The sequence below is a fragment of the Mastacembelus armatus genome, chromosome 14 (assembly GCF_900324485.2).
Source record: "Mastacembelus armatus chromosome 14, fMasArm1.2, whole genome shotgun sequence".
Lineage (NCBI taxonomy): Eukaryota > Metazoa > Chordata > Actinopteri > Synbranchiformes > Mastacembelidae > Mastacembelus > Mastacembelus armatus.
The window spans coordinates 1,994,055-2,015,382 of record NC_046646.1 but is presented as its reverse complement, the minus strand read 5'-3'; the positions used below and the strand labels follow the sequence as shown (position 1 = coordinate 2,015,382).

Here is a 21,328-nt window from a genome sequence, read left to right as displayed (position 1 = left end):
AGCTTTTCTATATGTTAGTAGACTGTTTTTCCAGGCTAGAAAAATTTCCTCTAAGTTTGTGGAACGCCACTTCCTTTCCAGCCTTCGTGATGCCTGCTTTAAGGTACGAACATGTAAATTATACCATGGGGCTAGTCTTCTCTGATTCACTAACTTCTTTTTCAGAGGGGCCACAGAATCAAGCGTGTCACGCAGTGAGGCTACAGCACTGTCAACAACATGATCAATTTGGTAGGGAGTAGGATTGAAGCAGCTGCCCTCCACTATGTTTATACTTGGCATAGACGTAAATAAAGATGGAATCATTTTCTTAAATTTATTAACAGCGTTGTCGGATAAACATCTGCTGTAGTGGAATTTTCTTCCAAACGCTGCATGATCCATCATTTTAAATTCGAAAGTTATTAAAGAATGATCTGACAAAACAGGATTTTGGGGAAAAACTATTAAATGTTAAATTTTGATGCCATAGGTCAGAACAAGATCAAGGGTGTGATTGAAACAGTGGGTGGGTTTATTAACATTTTGAATGAAACCATTTGAATTAAATGCAATGCTGAGGCTGTTATTTTCAACACCTACATGAATGTTAAAATCTCCCACTATAATGACTTTATCTGATCTAAACACTAAATCAGACAGAAAGTCAGGGAATTCAGTTAAAAACTCTGAGTAAGGGACAGGTGGACGGTACAAAATGACAAGTAGAACTGGTTTTTGTGTTTTCCAGTTTGGATGTGAGAGACTAAGAGTGAGGCTCTCAAATGAGTTATAACTGTTCTGAGGATGAAAGTTTAATAATAAGTTTGACTGGAAGATTGCAGCTACTCCTCCACCTCGACCTGTGCTTCGAGGAACATGATAATTTTTATGACTGAGGGGGGTTGATTCATTCAGACTGACATATTCATCCTGCTGTAACCAGGTTTCAGTAAGATAAAGTAGGTCAATTTGGTGATCAGTTCTCAAATCATTTACTAACAGAGATTTAGATGAAAGAGACCTGATATTTATTAATCCACATTTGACAGTTCTGTTTTTCTGTTCAATAAGAGGAGTTATTTCATGTGATATGTAGAAAGCTGATCATCCACTCAATTTCTCTCAGCAGTGCCCTGCCTGAGCAGCGTCCCTCTGTGTCCCGCTCCTTCTCTCCCAACCTGGGGTACATTTGCAGACCAGTATGCTCCACTGAACTGGAGGACAACCCTGTGACTGGTGACTCTGAGACTCCACCAGCCAGCTTGCTACGTGCCCGCCTCCAGAGTACACCTTCTTCATGCTACAGTGAATGGGACTGCTCACTGTGGAACACCTGGAGCTCAGCGACAGATGGCAACATGGCCAGTGCCCGCACCAGCCTCATTAGCTCAGTGGACAGCTGTTACACCAACGACAGCGTTAACTTTGCTCACTTTCTGGCTGTGGCAGCAGATACCATGAGTGGAGCCTCTTTGTCAGGTAAGCATGGGTGGAACTGCTGTTCTGTACTGACTGATGCCAATTATGACCAGAATTATTTCAGGACAGGCAGAAAAAAAATCACATTAGTAAAAATAGTATAAATACTGTACACCAGTATGGCTTACTTATATGTTTAAGATACATTAGATAAGATATATTTGGATACACACACAATAAATGTTAGTTGGTTGTTGATTTGGCTATACATATGCAGATCATTTTGTGCATCTTGTGCTCCAGCCCGCAACCTGGGAACCACCGCTGTAAGACAACGTGTAATTGGAAACTGTAAAAACAGAATGGCTTGTGACAACTTCCAGAACAAATGTCTTTGTTGCATTCCTCCACTAGATGGAGACCTTTTTCTGTCAATGTTTTCAGCCGTTAGCATGCAGCCTTGTAGGCAGACCAATGGGAAACATTAAATCTGTCTAAGAGTACCATCAGACTAGGATATAAGGATTTTTGTCATATTCAGAATGTTAATGGAGAAGTGCTGTTTGGAAGTTAGTACTCCCTTCTAGCATATGTATATAAGAGTATGTGCGCATCTGAATAGGTTTTCCATCAGTATAGATCAGTATACATCAGTGGTTGTAAATGAGTCTGTTTCTTCACAAAAAACAAAAGAAAAACAAAAGCATTCAATCTGATATCTATGGTGGAACCAGGCAATTACTTAGGACCTTTCAGTAAATTGAACCTCTAGATGAGTCATCCTTTCTCACTGTGTCACCTCATCAGTCACTCTGCTCTCCCTCTGCAGGCACCATTCAGCTTTACTCCATTTTCCAAATTCACTTTGGCTGTTTCTGCCTTGGTATTTTTCACCCACACAGCTTTACACCATGCAAAAAGTGTTTTCTCTGCAGCTGATAATGCAGTCTCACAATGGCTGACATTTGTTTTTGTAAAGTGCCTTGAGATGATTTTTATTGTGAATTGGCGCTATACAAATAAAATTGAATTTAATTGAATTTAATTTAATTCAATTAAAGTTTGATAAGTCCAGAGCTTTGGGCCAAATAAAACTACACTAACCTTCTTAACAACCATCAATTTTTCATATTAACTGCCAGGACATCTATATACTTTTATTCCTACATTTTCTGAGGCTTTTGAAATGTGTCATTACTTTTAGAATCCACAATGAGTCCTGTTTGTTTTGGTGTCTCAAACATATTAGAATATTTTTTTCTGTGACAGACAGCTGATTCAAAGAAGCTACAAAATGTACTTAACCCCAGAGAATCAGCATGAAAGGTGCTCCTCTGAGGTCTTAATATATGAACTTATTCTGTTACTTTTTCCAAAGGCAAAAGAGTCTCTGCATTATTAAAGTTCTCCTGCTCAGTATTGAAATGCATGTCAACATATTGTCCTCTTCTGTGTTTAGACTTCTCTCCACCAGCCTCCCCTCTCAGTGCCTTGTATCCATCATTCCGTGCAGAATGCGAGTCGTTCAGGGATCTGGAGCCTGGTCCTGTGTGGGACTGGAGTATGGCCTGGTTGGAGGAAATGGAGGCTCAGTACAGACCCCACTGTCCTGGCAGAAGCACCAAGTCCTTTGACACTTAAGGACTCTGCCAGGACAGTGACAGAAAGAACACAAGTGAATAGCAATAGCAATGCCAGAACTGCAAGAGGGCAGACATTGTGTTGCAGTTATTATTGGTTTACTTTTGTGAAAGTGCTCTGAGCAATTTAGAGGTGTGAATAATTCAGACATTAATAGATAGGCATCTGAATTAGAAATAAAATTGGAGCTAACTCCTTGGTGTTTGGGACACCTCTGCTTGTAGATGCACATCTCTCATTTTGGTTCTGTAATAGTTTTCTCAGTTTACCTCAGGGCAGTCCGGCTACTCTTTTGCATCCTTCAAATGACTTCCATGGAGTCACAAAAGGTTTTTTCCTATTCTTCGTATCCTCTCCTTACATTAGAAAAGTGAATAATGAGATACTTCCCCTGGGATCATCTCACCTAGTATGTTTTGAAAAGGCCCAAAAGACACAAAGGCAAGATGTGATGCAGTGAGAGAGCAGTCATTAGTCAGAGGACATACAGTGCTCGAGTTTTTCTCACAGTACACATTTGTTTCTTATTTTTAGGCTTGTTGCAAGATTTCATTAGGGGTAAGGTCCTACCAGTCAGAGTGTAGCATAGTAATTCTGTACAGACGGATTTTCTGATATAATGTAAATATGCAGCAGATTCATCAAATGTTATTTAAAGAATTTTAATCACATTCCAAATCATTTTCAGCCTTTGTTTTGTTTGCTGATTGAATTTACATTCATATATCCTGTTCGTATTTTTAATGTTACACAGATTTTTCATACTGCAGTTCACAGTAAAAAAGGTAGAAAGCATTATACACACACATACACACACACATTCATATGTATGTGTGTGTGTGTGTGTGTGTGTGTGTGTGTGTGTGTGTATACCTGATGAGAAAAACACTATATAAAGAGGATGTGGGACCTATGGAAACTTTGAAACCCACCATCTGGACTAGCTCCAAAACAACTAGTAGTTCAGTGTTCCAACATCCACAAACAGCAAATGCTGAAGAGATACAACACAAATGTTTTGGCAAGGGGGAGCCAGGACGAGAGGTCAGGGCAGAAATAACATCATCCCCACCCGAGATTGGGTACCAAGCCCCAGTAACAATAAACCCCTATAAGCTCAACACAAGAGCAGCTGGCCTGAGACTGAAGATCATGAGTAAGCTGGACACCTGGAACTTCTGCAGCCAGTTACCAAGACTATGCACATATATGTACACATATATATATATATATATATAGATATATATATATGTATATTCACTAATTGTAATAGTGTTATATATTTTGGAAGAATCTGTGTTTTGTACACATTACTCGTGTTTTATGTTTTTGAAAACATTTTTTTTGTATTCACTGAAATCAAGTCCCTCATATTTGCAGTGTCAGCTGTGAAATAAAAATTCTTGTCATGTACCATTTGTAAGCAGTATTTACCTCTCTGCTTGTCATTAAAACTAGCTTCAGTCAAGTGAAGTATTTTTACATTAAACTGTCCCCCATGTGCTGTGGATTTAAGTTGTCTTGCTGTTCTTAATGACTGTAGAGCAGGAAGGTGATGTGTAGAACTCATCTGATTGGCTTGGCTAACCAAGGCAAACAGTGCTCCACTCACTGGTGGTGGCTTTTAATTACAAAACTGCTGGAAAGAATAATTAAATGTTAATTATTGTTTGTTCTTTTAAGAAAAGAAAGAAAAGAAAAGGTGCCATTTGTAACTAATATCCATTTTTCAAAATAAGATTTCATCTTGATTCTCCTTCTTTAAAGCAGATTATTTGAACACACTTCTTGCTTCATATTTCAGTCAAACCTTGGCCAAGATGCATGAGTAGTTAGTAAAGAAGAAAAGCTGTGATTGATTCTTGCAGTAAATCTAACTCAGTCTAGCTTGGTTATGTTGCATTCAGCATAAGTTTTGCAGACCTGCAAAGCTTTTTTTCAAAGTAATCACCAGGTTGAATCTGGGCTGTTTAGGTCAAACAAGAATGGAAATGTTAACCTAAGAAGTGTTTTGCTGTTTCATTCATAATTACACATGAGCAGCCATGTCAAGATCAGAATTAATGTGTGAAGTCATCAAAACACTAAACCAGACTATAATTAAGAACACATAGTGATGTCAGGTATAAGGGTTATTTTTTGTTTTTGTTTTAAACTGGAAACTGGCTTTTTTTTCAGCAAATATGTCAAAGAATGAAGTTGGAGTTTTTTGTTCTGATTGTGTATATTATCTTTTTTGGTTTAATTTTGAAATTTAGTCAGCCTGAATTTGCAGTTGCTGTCAGATAAAAGACCTGCAATTAGGGCAAGTCAAGTCAAAGCAACATAAAAACATGAATAATTAAGATCAAACAATTTTTCTAGTACGAAAATCAAGCTTAAATTACATTGCTCTTTGTGTGTTGTTGTGTGTGATTGCGTTTGTGTGTGTGTGCATGGGTGGATGGATACTGGCCTCTAAAAGGGATTATCCTTCATCTGTCTCCTTCGCTAAAGGCCATATGTTTCTAGACAAAGCCACCAGCACCACTAAGCAGCACACACCCACTGATAGACAGACCACCACAGTAGAGGCTCATGTAGTTAATGAATCCAGCACTACTGTATGTCTCCTTGTCTTGTTAGTTAATATGCACACAAAGCCACTGCCTTTGGGATTTTAGCATATGCCAAACTGCCAGCTTTATATAGCATTCTAGCAAACCAGGGACCATATTAGTCATGGCCTGAAACCATACACACACTGACACATACACATTTAGATTTATTCATGTCTTTCCTGTAGTCTGTCCTTTAACCAATTAGCAAGCCAAAGGCTAGAACATTTAGGTGTAAGTTTAACTCCTTGAGTTCAAACCCACCAGTCCGCAAACTAAATTCGGTTACTTTGTTGACACTACTGTTTATACAGTGTAATGTATTTTTATTCATCTTCAGAGAGGGTGAAAATGGATTCAGAAACAGTATTGCTGAAGCAGTTAGTCAAATATATATTTTCCAAACCAGTGCAGGAAGTGTTTACAATGCATTTACTGCATGTTGATTTGATAAGTTGCTTTCTATACTTGCCAGTAGAAAGCAGCACCACTCCAATTAGTGTGATTACATGAGGTGTCTGTGGTCTAAACCATTTTCTGCTGTCACACAGTCAGCGGTTCAGGTGGCAGTGATGCGTTCCCATTGACTGACAGCAGCAGTTGGCTGTGGTGTTGCATCTTAAGTGGTAATCATTCAATTAAGTGCAAATCAATGGCATGGGTGATCTGTTTCTGTATTGGCCTGCCAGTCACACAGGGTTAGGTTGGTGATCACTTCAGCACACACGCAGACATGCAGCTCTATTGACCAAATACATTGGACAACCAGCTGCTCTCAGTGTGTTTCACTATCAAAAGAACTTAAAAATAGACGAAACAAAAACAAGCTATGATGTTAAATTAGTGTTAAAGTTATTTAAAAATGTTCAAAAGTACAATTATGTATTACAAGTGTATTGCACAGTAGCACATTTATTGCAAGCCATTGCAAAGGATAGCAAAGGATAGCAGATTTATCCATGTCTTCATTTTTTTATCATGTATTTCCACAATGTCAAGGTTTCATTAATTAAGAAAAATTGCACCATGCATGTTGGCTTTGTAACTTTTATTCAGAAGCTCTGGGTCTTAAAAGTTTTCTTTGTTATTCTTCCTGATTTATTTATTTAGTAATCTTAAGAAGACAAAGTGTGTATTAACAGTAGATAACAGGGAAGGTAATGTCTTGATGTCTGTCAGCATGCTGAAGCATGGAGCAGTGTTTTTGCTGAACAAAAAGCCTATATATTCTTATTCCTGTGCATACTGAATATAGGGTGTGTGTTGTGTGCTGCCTGTTGAACAGTGTTTAATCTTTAGAAAATATATGTTGACAAAAATAAAGGTTGGAATATTGATCATTTTATAATGTCACTTAAATGTTGTATGTTTTGTACATTTACATCTACTAACCTTGCTCGCTACATAATGCCTTTATTTTAGCTTCTCTATGTATGCGTCACATCAGCCCAAAAGACACAAACATCCATCTCTGCTGTCACAGGGCAAATTAACATGGAAATTGCTGTGTTGCATTTCAAAAAGAGGAACAGAGGTTTAAATGATGTCTTTCCTTTTCATCCTTTCTCTCATCTCAGGCCTCTGGCCTTTTTCCTCTAGTCCCAGTGGGTGTTTCTGGCCCTGACACTGGCCTAATGAATGAGCGAGGTGATTTATAGCTCACAGAGAGAGAAAAGAAAGGCACGATGGAGAGATAGAGGGAGTTGAGCAGGACATGAAAAGGGTAAGGTGGTATGGGTCACACTGTAGAAGGTCAGTAACGTAAATCTTCTCAACATTTTAGATGTGGCCCTTTGCTCTTGATGTTTGTTTCTAATTCCATAGGCTCACTGGTGGTAGAGCTCATGAAACCTAACATTATATGGATTAAAATGTTTGTAAAGACCAGTGGTTCAGTGGGCTAAATACTTATGATAAACTCTACAGTGTTGTGCTACATGTTAATACTCATTCATCCTCCAGTCAGTTATCCAGTTTCTATATCAATACATCCTGAGCAGAGTGCTGAGTCTGGGCCCTGAGCCTGATTACATTGTGCAAGAGGTAGAGGCATTTACTCTAAAAAAAAATGTGGGAAAATATCAATATCAACACAATATCAGACCTGGCCAAAGAATTTGCCAGAACACATTTCATCTTCTGCAGAGAGATATATAAACCAGATATAAATCCAGTTTACATTCTATCATACTGTGTGCTTCATCTGGGGTGCCTTTTAATCCTGTCTTTTGGAATCAGGTAGAATCCTACTCAGCTAATGTGGCCTGGTTTTGCATTAATCTAAGAAGAAAGCTGTAGAGTTTCTATAATGTATTGAACAATTGAACGTACATGGCGGTGAAATGGCACAGGACAGTCATTCCTTCATGAACTTTAAGCCAAATGCAGTCATTGCTGGAACAGCAGAAGTGGAAAACAGTGAACTTTTGTTTGCATCACATCAGGAAACCAGAGAAAGTGCCTCACCACAACCAAAGTCCTACAAGAATCACCCGAACTAGTAAAACATTAATAGATTTAATTTTACAAACAAACCAGAACGAATTACCAAAACATACAATCTGTTAACAGGTTTGTCTGAGCATAATATGACTTTGATTGTCAGGAAATTAACAAAACAACAATTACAGAGTTGTCCTTTTGGACCCAGAATTAATAGCCAACATACAGGAATTCCCAAGTATAAAATGCTTCAGTTTGAAAATGAGTTGAAGAACTTAAATTGGGAAAATGTATTACAAACTGAAAACCTAAACGAGTGTTGTAATTTTCTGATGGACACACTTACAATACAATCCAGAAGATTACATGTCTCTCTAAAAGTAATAGGAGAAAAGCTTCTTTGCCTTGGATAAACAGTGATATTCTTCAACTAATGAAAAAGAGGGACCTTGCATTGAAAAAAATCCATATTAACAAAAATGCAAACAGATTTACTTATCTTTAAAAGCTTAAAGAATAAAGTGGTTAATGAACTGAGAAAAGCAAAGTCAGCTTATTTTATGCAGTTGTTTGCTGATTCATGGGGCAATACCTCACTTATTTGGAAATATTTGAATAAATTAACCAATCAGAAATACAGTCAAAGTAAAGGTATAACTAAACTGAATATAAATGGAAAGGTCAGTACTGATGCTTTGGAAATTGCTAATGAATTTAACACATTTTAACACTTTTTAAATCAGTTGAGAAACTTGCAGCAAATTTCAATTCTGCTTGTCTATCACATGATATAGTAAGAGATTCAGCTTCATCTTTTTACATTGCACGGGTTGATCAGGGCAAAATCTATAGAATTATTAATCAATTAAATAGTTCAAAAGCCAAAGATATATTTGGTATTGATACTTATTTTCTTAAAAAACAGAGTGAAACATTGATAAAGCCAATACTACATTTGGTAAACCTATCTATTAAAACTTGTGAGTTCCCACAAAATTTTAAAACGGCTGTTGTGACCCCAACTTTTCTCAACAAACTTTAAGCTAGTTTAAATCTTATCTGGATTGCAGGCAGAAATGTGTTAAAATCAACTGTGTGAAGTCATCACTTCTAAAATGCAAACTAGGTGTACAAGGCTCAATATTGGGTCCTTTGCTTTTCTGTTTATATATAAATGATCTGAAAGTTGCAAGGAGGCTGGTTGTCAAATGTATGCAGATGACACAATTGTATATGTAACAGCAGAAACTCCTAGTCAGGCTGCAGAGATGTTAACCAGGCAGCTGGCTGGTGTTTCCAAGTGGCTGCAGGATAACTGTTTAACATTAAATTATGCTAAAACAGTTTTTCATTAAAGAACAAAGGCCAAGATAAATTTAAATCAAAATTGACCAAAAGGAAATTGAGGAAGTGAGTGATTTTAAGTATTTAGAGGTCATTGTAGACTCTAAACTCAAGTTTAATGCACATATTAGGAAAATTAGGAAAATATTAAGACAAACTTAAACTGTTTTGTATAATAAGACCATGTATATCTGTCAAAGCAGCTCAAATGTACAGTATATGCATGCTATGATTCTATCACATACTGTATGTCCTACTGTGTGATTGTCTGGGGCCAGGCCTCCCAATCAGTTATCAACCCTGTAATGGCATTATACAAACAAACTTTAAAAGTAATGGATCAGAAACCAATGAGATGGCATCACTGTCAAATTCTTCAAAAGTATAATTTGCTAAGTTTTGATAATTTTTTGAAGTTTTCATTCATAAAAATGATATAAAGTGTATAAATGGCCTCACCCCTAATGTTTTTTGTCAGCTGATACAAAAATACGGTATGAAGACCCGAGGCGCAGTAGGTGGAAACTGTAGAGTTCAGAGATATAGAACCACTATGGGTCAGTCATCTTTTTCAGTAAAACGTTCACAATTATGGAATATGTTACCTGTAGAATTAAAATCACAAACTGAACTCTGTGTTCTCCACACAGCTGAAACAATGGCTAAAACAGCAACAGCAATGTGAGCACTGAGCAGCTTGGGTAGATTGTTGGATCCACATTGGTAAAGATTGTGCTTTCTTGCTGTGTGCAGGGTGTCATACACTTTGTGTATGTGACTTGGTATAGAGTTGTATATGTCCATGTTTGTTATGTTGTGTTGCTTGTTTTATAGGGACAGTCCACAGGCATTGTTGTATGTGGGTAGCTGGTGCTGTGTGCCTGGGGCTTCTGGCCAGTAGTTGGTCTGAAGCACCTGTCCCTGATAATAGTGATATGTTTATGTGTATATATATATATATATATATATATATATATATATATATATATATATATAATATTGGTTTCTCTGATGTTTGTTTTGTTTTGATGTAAAAGCCTAACCAGGGATGGGGGCTGCAAATTAGCCTTGTGCTATATGCCCCCCATGTCATAGCTCATAGCTATGAGAAACAATGTAATCTGTAGGACCTCAGTTATGTTTAGACTGCTTCTCTCCCATAGATCTCTCTGAATTTACATCAGTAGTTGCTTCTTCATCGAAATCATCAACGTGTCTCTTAGACCCCATCCCGACTAGACTGCTTAAAGACACCCTGCCATTAATGAACTCATCTTTATCAGACTTGGTAAATTTATCTCTAGTATCAGGCTACGTACCACAGGCCTTTAAGACTGCAGTAATCAAACCCTTACTCAAAAAGCCTAGTCTTGATCCAGGAGTCTTGGCTAATTATAGACCAATATCCAATGTACCATTTATTTCTAAAATCTTAGAAAAAGCTGTTGCTAAGCAGCTATCAGACCACTTACACAGGAATGAACTATTTGAAGATTTTCAATCAGGATTTAGAGCACATCATAGTACAGAAACAGCACTATTAAAAGTCACCAACGATCTTCTCTTAGCCTCAGATAATGGACTTGTTTCTATACTTGTCCTCCTAGACCTTAGTGCTGCATTCGACACTATTGACCACAACATCTTATTACAGAGACTGGAGCATGTGACTGGTATCAGAGGAACAGCATTAAAATAGTTCCAATCCTACTTATTGGACAGATTCCAGTTTGTTCATGTCCATGATGAACCTTCCACACGAACAAAAGTTAGTTATGGAGTTCCACAAGGCTCTGTGCTAGGACCGATTCTGTTCACCCTGTACATGCTTCCTTTAGGATATATCATTAGGAAGCACTCTATTAATTATCACTGCTATGCAGATGACACTCAGTTGTATCTATCTATTAAACCTGTTAACACAAACCAGTTAACCAGACTTCAAGCGTGTCTAACTGACATAGAGGCCAGGATGATCAGTAATTTTCTACTTTTAAATTCAGAGAAAACAAGTTATTGTATTTGGGCCTAAAAACCTCAGAAATAACTTTTCTAAAATTTTAACTACTTTAGATGGCATAGCACTGACCTCCAGCACTAATGTGAAAAACCTCGGAGTTATTTTTGACCAGGACATTTCCTTTAACTCACACATAAAACAAATCTCTAGAACTGCCTTCTTTCACCTGTGCAACATTGCCAAAATTAGGAATATCCTATCTCAAAATGATGCAGAAAAACTAGTCCATGCATTGGTTACCTCAATGCTAGATTATTGTAACTCATTACTATCTGGATGTCCCAGTATCTCCATAAAAAGCCTCCAGTTAATCCAGAATGCCACAGCCAGAGTCCTGACAGGAACTAGCAAGAGTGATCACATTTCTCCTATATTAGCTTCTCTTCATTGGCTCCCTGTAAAATACAGGATAGAATTTAAAATCCTTCTTCTCACATACAAATCCCTTCATGATCAAGCTCCTTCATACATTAAAGACCTCATAGTACCATATTATCCCAATGGACCACTTCACTCTCAGAGTGCAGGTCTACATGTGGTTCCCAGAGATTCCAAAAGCAGAATGGGAGGCAGAGCCTTTAGTTATCAAGCTCCTCTCCTATGGAACCAGCTCCCAGCCTGGGTTCAGGAGGCAGACACTCTGTACTTTTAAGGCTAGACTTAAAACCTTCCTCTTTGACAAAGCATATAGTTAGGGCTGGCTTCAGGCAACCCTGAACCATCCCTTAGTTATGCTGCTATAGGCCTAGACTGGCCGAGGACCATTGGTGCACTGAGCTCCCCTACCCTAACCCCCCCCCCTTCCCTTCCCCTCCCCTCTCTTCTCTCCTCCCACCTCATGTATATTCCACCATTGAATGTTACTAACCTTGTGCTCTCTCTCTCCCCTAGTTTGTGCTCTCTCCCTCTCTCTCTGTTCTCTCTGTACCTTCTGCAGGTGTCCCTGGTCCTGGAGCTGTATATCGCTGATGTGCAGTTACTGGTCCCACCAACCTGCAGTGTCTATTTGTTGTTTATTGTTGCTGTTCTTTTCTCTCTGCTCTATCCACTCACCCCAACCGGTCGAGGCAGATGGCCGCCCAAACTGAGCCCGGTTCTGCTGGAGGTTTTTTTCTTCCGTTAAAGGGAGTTTTTTCTCTCCACTGTCGCCAAGTGCTTGCTCATAAGGGAATTGTTGGATTTTTAGTTTTAGTTTTTGTAAAGTGCTTTGAGATGATTTGTATTGTGATTTGGCGCTATACAAATAAAATTGAATTGAATTGAATTGAATTTAGTGTGCGGTCCCTGATTAAATAAACAAAAAGTTTTAAAAAACTGAATTGAATTTATCTTAAATAATATCATAAAACGAAATGACCAACAACCTTTTAAAAATAGCTGTGTGTGTTATTAGCATAGTCAAAGCCTGAAGCAATGGAGTGGAGTATAGAAATTCATGTGTTCAATTCAACAACTCTGTGATCGTTCTTGACTGGCCCAGCCAGAGCCCTGACATAAACCCAGTTGAGCATCTCTGGAGAGACCTGAAAATGGCTGTCCACCAACGTTCACCATCCAACCTGACAGAACTGGAGAGGATCTGCAAGGAAGAATGGCAGAGGATCCCCAAATCCAGGTGTGAAAAACTTGTTGCATCATTCCCAAGAAGACTCATGGCTGTACTAGCTCAAAAGGGTGCTTCTACTCAATACTGAGCACAGGGTCTGAATACTTATGACCATGTGATATTTCAGTTTTTCTTTTTTAATAAATTTGCAAAAATTTCTACATTTCTGTTTTTTTCTGTCAAGATGGGGTGCTGAGTGTACATTAATGAGAAATAAAATGAACTTTTTTGATTTTGGCAAATGGCTGCAATGACACAAAGAGTGAAAAATTTAAAGGGGTCTGAATACTTTCTGTACCCACTGTAAATGAGTATGAAAAAAGCTATACCAATCTGTGGTATTAGACATAAAAAGGTCACTAGAGTTTCGTGTTTTCTCTTTCCTTTTTTCTTTTTTGCACTCTGCTGCCACCTTTGTCATTTTTTATGTGTGTTGCAGCAAAGCTGTGCTGCAGCATTTTCTCATGCTCCTTTCAGTTTATCACAGAACACTGAAAGACGAACTACACCCGAGGATATTTGTGTAGGTGTGTGGTTGAATGTGTGTCAGAAAGTTTGTGTATGCCAAGACAGTGAGCATCTGTAGAGAACTGGAGGGTAATGCATGGCTTGTCTCAGGTGGACAACAGGGGGGTGTGTGTGTTGCACTCTCAGAGTAGAGAGCTCGGCAATTTCATGCTCCTCAGTGCGTATAGCCTTTACTCAGGTGCAGTGCACTGTGAAGTGCGAGGGGGAATGAGGCATTAGGAGAATAAGAGGCAAACAGAACGTCAGCATACAACACTATTTATTTCAATCTGACTGTAGTTGAAAGCTTGGAGAAGTATTTAAAAAGTATGAACTGACAGACAACTTATGGATTTTTTTATATGAGTGTTTTATACAAACTGTTGAAAGAGTGTCACTGTATCTTCAAGCACATGCAAAAATTCAAAGTTGTGATATAATAAACCTAAGATTATACTTGACATGTATAAACCACGTCTTCAAACTCTGTAGTGCTTGGCAGATCCCAAAGGACCATCAAGAGTCTGCATGTCATGTCTGAAGATACAGTGATACTGACACAGGAGCCTCAGGACCCATTATATTTGCAAAACAAACCTACACAATGATGTACCCAGAGAGCTGCAGAGATTCAGTGATACTAGCTAGATATCTATGTACAGTTCCACACATGTAAAAACCTCCTTAAAGAGGGAGGGAACGATGTCTCAGCTGGACTCTGATGTGACTTTAAGAAGCTTTTGGTAATGAAATGTGAGTGTTAGATGTTAACATTTGATAACTGGTTTCCTCTGAGGAAAGGTGCTGCACAGCCACACAAATAAGTCTGCCTGATGTACTTCAGTATCTGACTATATATGAAAGTCTTTCCAGAACCCTTAACCCTCCAGATACAAATCCCATTACATGTCTGAAAAAAAGTTGTTACAAAACTCCCATGAATTACTGTGAAAACCTGCTTCTGAGCTTTCCATGTGAAAACTGCACTGTTTAGAGCACCAGTAGCCTGGCTTGGTGATGCCTTATACACACAGGAAGTCCCATTGAATTCAAAGTTAAAGATCTTGAACCTTTGAATGCTGCGGTCTGCATCAATTCCTCTACACCATGAAGGCAACATAGGGATGGCTCAACATATCTTCATGTCCAACATCATGTTACAACACTCTAAATTCACTGATTGTCATAAGAACCAACCCTCTCATTAAGTCCACGAAGTCCTCTAACGGCCTGAGCTATTTGGTCAGTTTACTTTTCCTGAAGCTGTTCTGCCTTGCTTTGGTTCGGCTTTAAGACCAAACAGTTTGCTGGAGGCTCAGAATGTCATCATACTCATTTAACAGCCTGAACCCATACTACCAGCTGCAGCTTTGTCCTTTCATAGAGCCTCTGACTCTTTCCTTTTGGATTCAGTCTCATAAGAATCAAAGCCACAGCCTGAGACCTGTCATCAGCCTGGGGTACTGCTCAGACAGCTGGGTTTTTAACTTTTAGCACTCTTCTCCTTCCTTTGTAGGGTTTCAAATTAAAACACCTTGCTGTGAAGTCCTCTAACACTGTGAACTGCTGGGCTGAAGATGCTGCAGTAATCCAATGGCTGTGATGCCATAAATCCTTCATGAAGCTTTAAATCCTGAGTTTTTGTTGACTGTTTTAAAAGAGATCATTTTGGAGGCTGCAGTTTATCTTGATGTTTCCTTTAACAGCTTGACCTGCTTTATTTGAATGTTTCTATCTTCCTTTGTGTTTAGGGCTTCAAAACAAATAATCTAGAGGGGAATCAAACCCTCAAAACCTCCGAACTGTTCTCTAATGGCCTGAGATACTGGTCAACAGTCCAAGCTATTGCAACTGAACTTTTCTGTCTTTAGGTACAAAGACTAATATTAATACTTATATGTAGCTATCTTTCTGTATTCTTCATAAAGTTTAGGGATGACAAGAAATGATAGAAGAGTTAATTGAAGCATTTATTAATGGGAAAGCAATTAATTTCCCCTTCATACCCCGACTTCCTTTTGCCATAGTAAATATTTACAGAAAAAGCACATTATTTGATTTTGTAATTTTGTAAACTAGCATTTATCACACTTTCTGACTCTTGATCAGCAAAACAAATAAAGGCTCAGATCAGCAAATGTATTTTATTATACATTTACAAAACAAGAGTACAAAAAAGTCAGCCCACAGACATGTTTGTTTTGGAGGGAGTATACGCAAATTCCAACTGCAGCAAACCCTTGGAAGAACAAAGGGAGGGATTACAATCAAACCTTTATAAAGCCTGTCTGTCTGCTGGCACGCTGGAACCTCTCACTGCAGAAAAACCAAAGGAAACATAGAAAAAGTTGACATTCTTAGTGGCCTCCGTGGGTGCAAGGATCCCAACAAGGAACGCTGAGGCAGAGGTATCCTTCCGGGAGAGACAGTCTGCTCAATTTGGCTTTTCCAACTGCTCATCTCAAACAGCAAACACACTTTGTGCTTCGTATTTTCTGTTGTTTTGCCATCATAACAGAGTGCAACAGTAGTTAATGCTTTTCCAAAAAGTATACATTTTGACAAAAAAAGTTGGCACATTCAAGAAGACGAGCTTTTTTATAACAGACTTTTCTTTTACATTTGTGAATTTTGTATTCTATTTTTTACTCATCATAAATACAATATACGCCTCTTTCCCCTGTATCCAGAGCTGACAAAAGAACAGTAAAGACAGGTATTTACAAATCAAGGGAGAGGAATAAACTCAGTAGCTCATAAATAAACAAAAACAAGATATGAAGTCTGTTGTTCTTTCTTTCACAGCAATGACACACAGTCTGGTCTGGTGTTCTGAAACCCTAAATATTAACTCTGCTTCAGCTTTTTGTGTCCAAAGTGGAAAAATGGTGGATGACGGAGGCATCAGAAGCATGATGACAGAGTGACTGCAGTTCTTATCTCATTTCCTGGAAAGACAAACAAATTTTAATAAGAAATTCAAACAATCACATATACACAAATTTGTTGATACTCTTCCATTAAAAAAAGAAAAACCCACAATGGTCACTGAAATAACTTGAAACTGACAAAAGTAATAATAAAGATTTACTGAAAATTAACTAATGAAAATCAGACATTGATTTTGAATTGTGGAAAAAGAATTTAACAAAACCCCAATGAAACTGGCCTGGACAAAAAATGATGGTACCCTTAATTTAATATTTTGTTGCACAACCTTTTGAGGCAATCACTGAAATCAGTTGATTTCTGTTGTTCTCAATTAGACTTCTACACCAGTCAACAGGCATTTTGGCTCACTCCTTGTGAGCAAACTGCTCCAGCTGTCTCAGGTTTGAAGGGTGCCTTCTCCAGACTGCATGTTTTAGCTCTTTCCACAGATGTTCATTAGGATTTAGATTAGGGCTCATAAAAGGCCACTTCAGAATAGTCCAAAAAATAGATGTTTTGTTCTTAGCCATTATTGGGTGTTTTTAGCTGTGTGTTTTGGGTCATTATCCTGTGACTGAGACCAAACTTTCTGACACTGGGCAGCACATTTCGCTCCAGAATGCCTTGATAGTCTTTTAGAGATATCATTGTACCGTGCAAAGATTCAAGACACTCTGCTTCACTGCAGGTACAGTGATCTTTTCTTTGTATGCTTCATTTTTGCATCTGTGAACATATAGCTGATGTGACTTGCCAAAAAGCTCCAGTTTCAAGATGCATTTTGGCAAATTCCAGTCTAGTTTTTTTATGATTTGCTTTTAACAGTGGAGTCCTCCTTGGTCGTCTTCCATTAAGTTCACTTTGGCTCAAACAGTGACGTTTGGTGCAATCTGACATTGGACCTTAGAATTCACCAATTCATGTCCAGGGATGTTGGCTACAGTCCTGTGGACCTTAAACTAATAAATAATATGTACAACTGTAGTCACAGGAACATCAAGCTGCTTGGAGATGGTCTTACAGCCTTTACCTTTAACATGCTTGTCTATAAGGGACGGGGAGATTGTGATGGTTGACAAGCTGCTGAGTGTGTTGCTCTAAGTGAATCACTTTTGTCTTGCGTGTCGTATAGTTCGTCTACAGACTAGCAACAGACTAGCTATAGTTTAACACACCTAAAAACCAACTAAACTCTAAACAATTCATTAACTGCTACATTCCGGTACTAGTCAAGTACCTTTCTATTTTGACCGGTATTTATTGCTATTTCCTGACTTAGCGTTCGTTAGCCTACCGGTTAGCTTAACTAGCTAATTAGCTTAGCTAACATGGCCTCTCCCTCTCTCTTGCTCAGTGTGCCACATGTTTAGTTATTCCTCTGCCTCCTTTAGCGATAATGATACCTGTAATAAGTGTAAGGTTCTGTTAGCCTTGGAGGCGAGGATCACTGATTTGGAAGCGCGGCTCCGCACCTTCGAACAAAAGCCAGCTAGCCTAGCCCCGTTAGCTGGTGTGGCGCCTCCGAGCTCAGGGTCTGTTAGCGGTCCAAGGGCAGCTCCGGAGCAGCCCGGAGAATTAGCCTGGGTGACGGTCCGAAGGAAACGTACTCCTAAGCAGAAGCCCACAGCTCATCACCTGCCTGTTCACATTTCTAATAGATTTTCCCCGCTCAGCGACACACCCACTGAGAAACCGACTCTGATAATTGGCGATTCCATAGTCAGAAACGTGAAAATAGAGACACCAGCGACCATAGTCAAATGTTTCCTGGGGCCAGAGCGGGCGACATCGAGTCAAATCTGAAGCTGCTGGCTAAGGCTAATCGTAAATATGGGAAAATTGTTATTCACGTCGGCAGCAACGACACCCGATTACGCCAATCGGAGGTCACTACAATTAATGTTGAGTCGGTGTGTAATTTTGCTAAATTAATGTCGGACTCCGTAGTTTTCTCTGGACCCCTCCCCAATCTGACCAGCGATGACATGTTTAGCCGCATGTCGTCGTTCCGTCGCTGGCTGTCTAGGTGGTGTCCAGCAAACGATGTGGGCTTCATAGACAATTGGGCCACTTTCTGGGGAAAACCCGGTCTGGTAGCGAGAGATGGCATCCATCCCACTTTGAATGGTGCAGCTCTCATCTCTAGAAATTTGGCCGAGTTTATTAGCCGACCTAAAGCCTGACAATCCAGGGTGGGGACCGGGATGCAGAGACTCAGTCTAAAACGCCTCTCTGCAGTTTCCTTAGAGCCGCCGCCCCCTTCAAACCACAAAGAGACTGTGTCTGCCCCTCGAACATATAAATCAAATAAATCAGAAGTTAACAGAAGAGGAGTTATTCATAAAAACCTTAATAAAAATTAAGACCACTCCTCTTATTGAACAGAAAAACAGAACAGTCAGATGTGGATTAATAAATATCAGGTCTCTTTCATCTAAATCTCTGTTAGTAAATGATTTGATAACTGATCACCAAATTGACCTACTTTATCTTACTGAAACCTGGCTACAGCAGGATGAATATGTCAGTCTGAATGAATCAACCCCCCTCAGTCATAAAAATTATCATGTTCCTCGAAGCACAGGTCGAGGTGGAGGAGTAGCTGCAATCTTCCACTCAAACTTATTATTAAACTTTCATCCTCAGAACAGTTATAACTCATTTGAGAGCCTCACTCTTAGTCTCTCACATCCAAACTGGAAAACACAAAAACCAGTTCTACTTGTCACTGTGTACCTGTAGCATGTCTGGACCGGTTACCACCACACATATGAAGACCACTTGATCACTTAATGAGACTCAGCACTTTCCTTTATTCCATCCTGTAACAATGGGAAATAATCAATGGATCAGCAGGCGACAGCTTCTCCCTCTCAGAGTCATTCGCAGGGAGAGCCAAATAGTGCGTACAGTCATCAGCCTCGTAACAAGCATACTGAGGCTATCGCATGTCGCACATGGGGAAACCCCGGATACGCTCCACCATTATTATTCCTATGAATACATTACAATAATAATATAAACATTACAATATTATATTGACAATATTACATTACCTTGTCCATTAGTACAAGTGTTTACACACTAAACATACTATGATGAAATAACACTGCAAATCATATTATTTGCATAAATATATCAATATTCCAGTACGTCACATCACCCAATATGGTTAGCAACTTACCACATATGAGCCGCACAACATGCGTCACACACAGCATGAATCGCCGGATTTTCCCCCGTAACACTCTACGTACAATACACATTCACTGTCAACTAAATCTCTTTTCTTTCATAACCCAGAACTAATTAAACGACATACCTGTAACAATGGGAAATAATCAGTGGATCAGCAGGCGACAGCTTCTCCCTCTCTGGCACACAACGTACAATGCTAATTAGTTAGCATCACAATGTACATCATTCAAATCAAATAACACATCAGAATACACACTTCAATCATAATCAAGTGCCAATGGAAAGTAATCACATTTATCCAGCGACAAATATGTATTTTAACCAAGGAACACCGTCATACCAGAGTCATTCGCAGGGAGAGCCAAATAGTGCGTACAGTCATCAGCCTCGTAACAAGCATACTGAGGCTATCGCATGTCGCACATTGGGAAACCCCGGATACGCTCCACCATTATTATTCCCCTCCCAAACAACCTCCCACAGAAAGGGTCCCTCACCCTAATATTATATTCTCCTAACTTGAGAACAATAACAGGAGAACAAAATTTCGTGAAGTTCATCAACCAATTCTATTATGAAACATAGAACTCATAACATAAACTGTGTATATTGAAACAATATAGAAAAGAAAAAAACTAAATTAGATCAGTGAGTTATTCATATCGGTTACATTCCCTTACTCAGAGTTTTTAACTGAATTCCCTGACTTCCTGTCTGATTTAGAAGAAGATGAAGAAGAAGAAGAAGAAAAAGTACTTTATTAATACACAAGGGGTAATTCAGTTATTACAGCAGTTATTAAATTTGAGATTATTTAAATTATATGGATCAATTGTAATTCATAAAGTAATTCATTAAGTAATTAACTATTTATTTGGGGGGGTTTGCGTGTGTGTGTATGTGTGTGTGCGTACATGCATGTGTGTGTGTGTGTGTGTATGTGCGTTATTGTTTATATTGAGGAATTATAGTCTTATGGCCGTGGACACAAAAGACTTCCTGAATCTTTCAGTCTTGGGTTTAGGGGGAAAAGTCTTGGGTTTACTCAAAAAGCCTAGTCTTGATCCAGGAGTCTTGGCTAATTATAGACCAATATCCAACCTGCCATTTATTTCTAAAATCCTAGAAAAAGCTGTTGCTAAGCAGCTATCAGACCACTTACACAGGAATGAACTATTTGAAGATTTCCAATCAGGATTTAGAGCACATCATAGTACAGAAACAGCACTGTTGAAAGTTACCAACGATCTTCTCTTAGCCTCAGATAATGGACTTGTTTCGATACTTGTCCTCCTAGACCTTAGTGCAGCATTCGACACCATTGACCACAACATCTTATTACAGAGACTGGAGCATGTGATTGGTATCAGAGGAACAGCGTTAAAGTGGTTCCAATCCTATTTATCGGACAGATTCCAGTTTGTTCATGTCCATGATGAACCTTCCACACGAACAAAAGTTAGTTATGGAGTTCCACAAGGTTCTGTGCTAGGACCGATTCTGTTCACCCTGTACATGCTTCCTTTAGGATATATCATTAGGAAGCACTCTATTAATTACCACTGCTATGCGGATGACACTCAGTTATATCTATCTATTAAACCTGTTAACACAAACCAGTTAACCAGACTTCAAGCCTGT

At 38.9% G+C, this 21,328-nt stretch overlaps 2 protein-coding genes across 7 annotated transcripts in view; one reads left to right on the top strand and one right to left on the bottom strand.

Annotated features, from left to right (window-relative positions):
• Positions 1-3,812, top strand: part of robo4 (roundabout, axon guidance receptor, homolog 4 (Drosophila)) — a 36,305-nt gene extending 32,493 nt beyond the window's left edge. Inside the window, exons 18-19 of one of the 2 annotated variants that reach the window (XM_026329248.1) lie at positions 1,112-1,461; positions 2,861-3,812. In XM_026329248.1, the coding sequence (XP_026185033.1) occupies positions 1,112-1,461; positions 2,861-3,042 (532 nt within the window). In that variant the 3' untranslated portion in view covers positions 3,043-3,812. Of the gene's footprint in view, positions 1-1,108; positions 1,462-2,860 lie in introns of both variants that reach the window. The other variant, XM_026329247.1, reaches the window with a different exon arrangement.
• An 11,940-nt stretch (positions 3,813-15,752) lies between these two features.
• Positions 15,753-21,328, bottom strand: part of robo3 (roundabout, axon guidance receptor, homolog 3 (Drosophila)) — a 95,117-nt gene continuing 89,541 nt past the window's right edge. For all 5 annotated transcript variants that reach the window (XM_026329075.1, XM_026329076.1, XM_026329078.1 and 2 more), the window contains one exon: positions 15,753-16,506. The gene's annotated coding sequence lies outside the window, so the exon portion shown is untranslated. The remainder of the gene's footprint in view (positions 16,507-21,328) is intronic.